Raw genomic sequence first — 6,826 nt, forward strand, 5'->3', positions numbered from 1 at the left:
TTCCTGCTCAGCGCCGGGGACTATGCCTGCGCCGACGGGAGTGTCCGGAAAGGTACGGCTCCCCAGGCTGGGCAGGTGGGGAGCCCCCAGTGTCCCCCACAAAACTTGAAGCCCCCTCCTCCCCTGAGGCCATGGCCATCATCTCCTCTTCCCTGGATGCACCCCAACTTTTAGGATGGGTACCCTGACCTCCCAGTCCGATTTCCTTAGAAAGGCCCGCAGCATCCCCGGGAGGTACACATGGCCCGTACCCCAGTGCCCACAGGGAGCAGGGGTTCATGGGAGCAGGGGTCCCGGCCCCTCCCCTCCATCCTGTCACTTCTCTTCCACTGGTGCCTGCTGTGACCTGCAGGCCTGGCTTCCCAGGGTCACTGCCTGCCTTGCCCTTGGCCTCCCTTAGACCCAGCTAAGGCTCCCCCAAGTAAGTAGTCCCCACAACGCTCAGGAGTCGGGGGGAGAACGGGGCGCCGGTGTGAGGTCCCCTGGCACAGGCCCACCTCCTCCGTCCTGCCTTTTAGGGGCCTGGAGCCCAGAGGGGCGGACCCAGCTCTGCAGCCCCGGATGTGACTTAAGTAGAGCCAGAGTGTGACAGGGAGGAGTTGGCTGGCGTAGGGGTCGGGGGGCAGGGTAGAGCTCCCCTCCTAGGTGTGTTCTGAAGGGCTGGAAGTGCACAGAGGCCGCCATGGCCTCCCATCAGGAAGGCTGCAGCGCCATCAGCAGGCCCCAGACCCACACAGGCCCTGGCAGAAGTGGGGGTGGAGCTGGGGCTCCTGGCCTGCGGGGGGCGGGAGTGATGAAGGATGGTCCGGTCAGCAGTGGCCGGGGACCAGGGGCCTCAGGTCCAGGTGCTGCTGCCCGGGCCCTGGTCACTGTGTGTGTGTGTGTGTGTGTCTGTGTCTGTGTCTGTCTGTCTGTCTTTCCTGTCCTGTGGCCCAACCTCCCTACATGCCCTGCCTAGTTTTAGAATCAACCCTGATCCCCCCTAACAAAGCCGTGCCCTGGTTCTGGGGCCACTTCTTACCCAGCCCTCCTCCAGCCCAGTCCCCCCAACACTTCTCACTGTCCCCAAACCCCAGACCAGGGAGGCAGGGGGAGTGCCTGCTGCAGGAATAGCCTGTCCCCCCAAGGATGTCCCCTGGCCTGTTCAGCCCACGTGGCCTCCAGAGCCACCTTCCCAGGCCCTGTTCCCGGCCCTCCCACACCGCTGTTCCCATAGGGCCCCTGGGGTGCCCTGACCCCACCGCACGGAGGACTTGAGCACCCCTGCTTTCCCCCCAGTGTTGTGAGGGGCTCAGTGGAAGGAACGGAGTGGAGGAGGGACCGTGAGGTATGGGGAGCAGGTGGCCCTGGGGAAGGCGTCGCACTGCGCCCGCAGGGCCTGCGTCCCACCCCTGCATCTCTGGGGGCTCTTGGGGACCGGCTGCTCTGTCTTCAAGATGCCTCCACACTGCTTCTTGGCAACAAGCGTGTAACTCAGCCAATTAGAGTGACCTTCGAGCGGGAACAGGTGGGTTGCCAGGAAACAGGCCGTGCCGTGCGCTCTCGGCAACTTTCCCCTGCGCCCGCTGCTCTCACTTCTCCGCACCGGGCTCACGTAGGACCAGGAGAGAGCGGACAGGCCTCCTCCTGCCACGCAGGCCCCACGGAGAGCCTGTAGCTGCCCTGGCATCAGAGTGAGGACGGCCTGGAGGTGGCGGTGCTGCCCAGGGCTTCTGAAAGGGGGGCGCTGCATCTTCACGCACCCGGAGGGGAACTTAGCTGGGGCCAGCGCAGGGCAGAGGTCAGCTGGGGGTGTGGCCTGGAGTCCACCCTCAGGGGACCGGGGAGCCTTCCCCGGGGAGGCCAGCGCCTCCACCCGGCTGGGCCGCCTGCCTTGCAGGGTCCCCTGGAGTTCGAGGCCGTGGAGCCCCTCCGGTGAGCAGCGCGCCCTCTGACCCGTGCCTTTTCTCTACCAAGGCCGTGAAAAGTCCAGGAGTCTAAGCAACATAGCCGCAGCAGCCGGAGCCAGTCTGGGGCTGTCTCCACTGGCACCCCGATACAGCTCGCCCTACTCTCCGAGAAAGCTCCTGCTCTCCCTCCCTCCACACCCCCTCACCAGCCCGCCGCCTGGACACACAGCCCCTTAACTGCACCGGCCCTCCTGCCCCTGGGCCCGCACACACAGGGCACACACAGGGAGCCGCTCGTGCCCGCCGGCCCGCTCCTGGGGCCTCAGGGAGCCGGTGGATGCAGGAGAATCCAGGCCCCTGAGCCGCTCCCCACAGCACCCCGCTCCCCACGATGCTCAGGCTTGGACCTGAGGGCGGAGGGGATCACTCTCAGGGCCCCCCATCCTGAGCGGGAGGGGCGGCACCCCCAGGACCTGTGTCTCTGAGCCCTGCCCTCCCCAACACAGTCCCACCTTAACCAAATACATCTCCATTCCTCGGGGCCTTCAACCAGTAACCAAACAGCTGGCAACCAGTGTCTCTGTCTGTCTGTCTGTCCGTCCCACACCCAGAGCGGCAAGGACTAAGGCTGTCGCATGAGCATCTCTGCTGTGGCCAGGGGTGCGGGGAGGCCCTCCCCCCAGGGGACACCCACACCCCATCTGCGCCCCCGCCCCGGCCCCTCTCTCCACGCTGCTTTCCTCTGCCTCCAAGCTGTTGCCTCCCCTCCCCCTCGGCGCTCACTGCCAGCCCAGCCCCTGCTCGCCTCGCTCCCACCAGCCCTGTTGCTGCCAGAACCGGAGACTCATCTAATTTCTCTAATTAAGTGTATTCATTTACCTAACGAGCCGGAGCACAACAGGGTCGTAAGTCACTGTGTGAGCAGGGCTGCACCTTGGCAGGGGCAGCTCAGGGGGAGTGGGGGGACAGAGCTACCCTGCCTGCCACTCCGGCAGGGGCACCCTGCACTTCCCCGGGGTGGAGGGGGCGGGGAGCCGAGGCGCAGGCCCGTCCCCAGCAGTGGGCAGAGCAAGGCCCTCCGGCCGGCCCTCCACAGCCAGGGCCAGCCCCTGCCTCACTGTTCCACCTGATGGGAATGAGAGCTGACAGGGGAGCCGTGCGCCTGGCAATTTTTAGAGTCAGATTATGCAACGTGGTTGCGGGAGTGACTAAGAAGGGCCGTCTGCTGCCTCCAGGGTGGGCAGGGATGGGTGTGGCCGGACTGGGAGCCAAGGTCAGCTCGCTCCGGAACGGGAGCACCCCCTGGGCGTCTCCAGCCCTGGGCAGGCTCGGGTGCGCTTTCCAGAAGGTCTGTCCCCTATGGGGGCTGGGAGAGCCCAGCCCTGCTGTGGTCTCGGGGGCCGCCTCCCACTGGCTCCCACAGTGAAATGTCCCCCTAAGAGTGGAGAAAACAGGGGATCCATGGGACCACCCTTAAGAGGGAGCAGGTCCCTTTCAGGGACAGGGACAGGGACCGGACAGCCCTGGGCTCTGGATGGAGACGCCAGGGACCTTCTCCCGCGGGGCCGAGTGCGAGGGCCCAGCTGCCCCTTCGCGGGGACGGCTCGGTCCTGCCCCACAGGGCTCCCTGGCACCTGGCCCCCGGGCCTGGCCCTGCCGGGGACGTGACGAGCTGGGCGTCCAGTTTAGCACGGGCGCCGCGGCTATTTTCTCCTCTGCCTGGCGCTTCTGGTTCAGGGAGCTGAGGCGGCTATTTCTGTGGCAGCCGTCCCCTGAGCTGTCAGGAGCCCAAGTTTCCACGGCACCCACCGCCCCCTTTCCTCCCACGGGGATGGGCATGCTCACGGCGCCCCGGTGGTGGGCACAGATGTCCCTGGGCGACGGGAGGCAGGAGTGCCAGGCTGGAGCCCCTAGAGCCTTGGGAGAGGGGCTCCCCCATGTCCCTCCCGGCCCCCTGGCTTCTGTAGGGGGGACCCTGACCCAGCGCCTGGCCAATGGAGAGCCGCACGGGTGTCTGCCCTCTCGCTCTCAGCACCTCGGCCTTGGGGGCCCTGGGGAAGGCAAAGCAGGTTCTGGAGCTGACAGAGCCCCTGGGGGCAGGGGGGTGCTGCCTGCAAGGCCCCAGGCTGGCCCAGGCTCGGGCCTCCCCCCTCCCCGGAAGGCTCTCCTCGCCCTTGCCCCAGTCTGACAGCCCAGTGCACTTCACCTTGGATCTGGACTTGGACCTGTACCCAGTCCTTGGCTTCTAGAAGCTTTTCCTCCACAGCCCGGCCCAGCCTCTCCCGCCCAGCAGGGGAGCAGCCTGGGGGTTAACCTCACGTTCAGTTTGTACAGTTAGTATCGGGGCTGGAGGCCACTGCTCAGCCCCAGGGCCTCTGAGAGGCGAGGCTGTGAGCTGGGACCAGCCCGGTTTGTTTTCTCAACAAGGACGGGCACATTCACGCTCCCCAGCCCTCCTGGTCAGCATTCAGCTCCCGGGACTCCACCTGCCTCATGGGTGGGGGGGGGGGCTGGGTATGCCATGGCTGAGCCCCTGGAACAATGGGCGGGCCCCAGGTGGTGGTGGCAGATGGAGCCGGGTAGGGAGGGGAGCGGGGGGTGGGGGGGAGCCTGAGTGGGCAGACAGCAGCCGGCTGCTGGCTTGGGGGTGACAGGCCAGGGAGGAGCGTCCCCCCTGCCTTGTGCCGGGCTGCAGAGCTGGTTCCCTCTCTCCTGGGCCAGTGGTCCCTCTGTCTCAAGCAGGTGTGGAGCTGAGCCATAACATCACCCGGGAGGCAGAAGGGTGGTGAAAGGACTCCCCCCGGACCCTGACCCATCCCTGCCCTGCCGGGCCTCTGAGCCCCGTGTCCCACGCTGTCCAGCTCTGCCCCCGGCCTGCTCTCTAGCCCCCCGCCTCCTCGGCAGCTGCCTTCCTCCTAACGTCTCATTCTTTGTGTCTCCCTTTCTCTTGCTGAACGCCTTGCCCTCCGCCCCCTGAAGGCCTTGTTGAGCCGAAAGTGTGCGTCCCCGTGTCTCACACCTGTGCTCTTTAACACAGAGACCTGCCCAGACGCCCTCTCGTCCAACTATGCCCAGGCCGAAGTCCTCACCCTCTCTTAACGCGGCAGCAACGTGAGAGGGACAGGCAGACAGACAGACAGACAGAGGCTCAGGGGAACTCTGGAGCCCAGGCAAGGACCTTTCGCTGGGCAAGACCTGTTGGCACAGGACTGATGGAAAACCTCCCGTCTGACCCCTGGGGCCCGCAGCCATCCGGGTCCGACGTGTTGTTCTGTTGTGATTGAAGAGATATATATGCACATATAGCATCTATATTCATACATACTGTACTCATGTGTGTAGTGCACGTGCTATCGGTGGTCTGTCTCCGTCAGGCCGTCTCCCCCAGCCCTCGCCCCTTCCCCAGGCCCCCCCTCCCTTCACCGATTCCCTGTTCGCGTTGTACGTGCCGCGTGTGGAATGTCCCAGGAAAAGTGTGCCTGGGAGCCGCCCGTCCAGCTGGGTGGGCCCAGGCTAGACTCTCCCTGTGGGGGTGTTTCCCTGTGGGCCGGTGGCCTGTGCCAGGCCAGGCTGCCCCCGGGGTCACTGCCCCACCAGCCCCACCCCACCCCAGATTGGGGTTCTACCTCCCACCCCACGCCCCAGTTGTGGGGGGACTTCCAGGGGCTTCTCTGCAGCTTCTTTCACCCCTGCCCCCCTTCCCTGTGTCCCTGACTGAGGGGGAATTTTGGGTTTTTTTAATCTTTGGTTTTTCTGTCTCCCTCGTCCGTGTGTTTTCAATGATGCTGCCGGGCAGACAGCAGGGAAGGGGTCTGTCTGCCCACGGGCTCAGGGGTCTGAGAAAGGGGAGCTTCGGGCGAGTGGAGACCAGTTGCAATACTGTACTTCCTGGCCGGTGGCCAGAGGATGCGTGCAATAGCGGAGGCCGGGTGACCCCTTCCACCTTGGCCTCTGCCCCTCCCCCGGCTCTCCCTCCCCGCTCCCCGCCCACCCTGCCCTTCCCTGGTGTTGGTCCTTTTCTAAAGCTGCCCCCTCCTGTGTGTCTGAGGCAAGCCTAGGCCAGGGCCCTGTCACCCTGTCTGCATGCCTTCGACTGTCATGCTGTGCTCGACCCTCAATAAAGACATCTGGAGCGACCAGCTGCTCCTGCGTGTGAGCGGCCGCCTCCGCCCCTCCTTTCCGCCTCTGTGTCTGTGGGGACCCCCCAGGGCTCCCACCCCAACACCTGAGAACTGCGACGCCCTCCGCGTAACCCCGCCCCCACCCACGGGCACCATCATCCATTCGGAGCGAGACACTGGCGCTCAGAGGGGAAGTGTGAGCTGCCACGGTCACACCCTGAGCCTCCCCTGCCTCCCCAGCGGGTTCTGAGTCCCCCTGCCACGGGGCCTCCCGCCGCCCCTGGAAGAAGAGGCCGCCACTGTGTCCCTGCGTGTTTGTGGAGGGCCTCCCTCCCCCCGAAGTCGCACCACCTTATGTGGGCCAGGGCCCTGGGGATGCCACAGCCGTGCGCAGCCTGGATGGCTGGTGAACCGAGGCCGGCAAGTGGCTGGTGGCACAGCCGGGACCACTTAGGGCCCAGAGAGGGTGGGGCGGTGGGAAGGGACGGGGCCGCCCCTCGCTGTCACATAAGGGCACACGCAGGGCTGGCTTCACGGGCCTGTGGCCTGGGCAGTTGCTCAAAAGGGCCCGACGCTTGACATCATCCCAGCTGCCGCTGACTTGAAATGACTCATGGCTCTGGAGGGGCCCTGGGCTCGCGTTTTGCACTGGGCCCTGTGAATTACGCAGCCGGGTCTGGGTGTATGTTTGTTCTCCTTACTCTTTTTTTAAAAAATGTTTTTATTGATTTCAGAGAGAGGAAGGGAGAGGGAGAGAAACAATGATGAGAGAAGCATCCTGCCTCTTGCATGCCCCCCACTGGGGACTGAGCCTGA

The 6,826-nt window shown here is 65.3% G+C and overlaps 1 protein-coding gene across 1 annotated transcript in view; it reads left to right on the forward strand.

Annotated features, from left to right (window-relative positions):
• The window catches only part of KCNC4 (potassium voltage-gated channel subfamily C member 4), a 21,321-nt gene extending 15,276 nt beyond the window's left edge, over window positions 1-6,045 (forward strand). Inside the window, 2 exon segments of the mRNA XM_015563524.1 lie at window positions 1-52; window positions 4,927-6,045. Coding sequence (XP_015419010.1) covers window positions 1-52; window positions 4,927-4,988 — 114 coding nt within the window. The 3' untranslated portion in view covers window positions 4,989-6,045.
• The last annotated feature ends 781 nt before the right edge of the window (window positions 6,046-6,826 follow it).

Source organism: Myotis davidii, unplaced genomic scaffold (genome assembly GCF_000327345.1).
Source record: "Myotis davidii unplaced genomic scaffold, ASM32734v1 scaffold217, whole genome shotgun sequence".
Lineage (NCBI taxonomy): Eukaryota > Metazoa > Chordata > Mammalia > Chiroptera > Vespertilionidae > Myotis > Myotis davidii.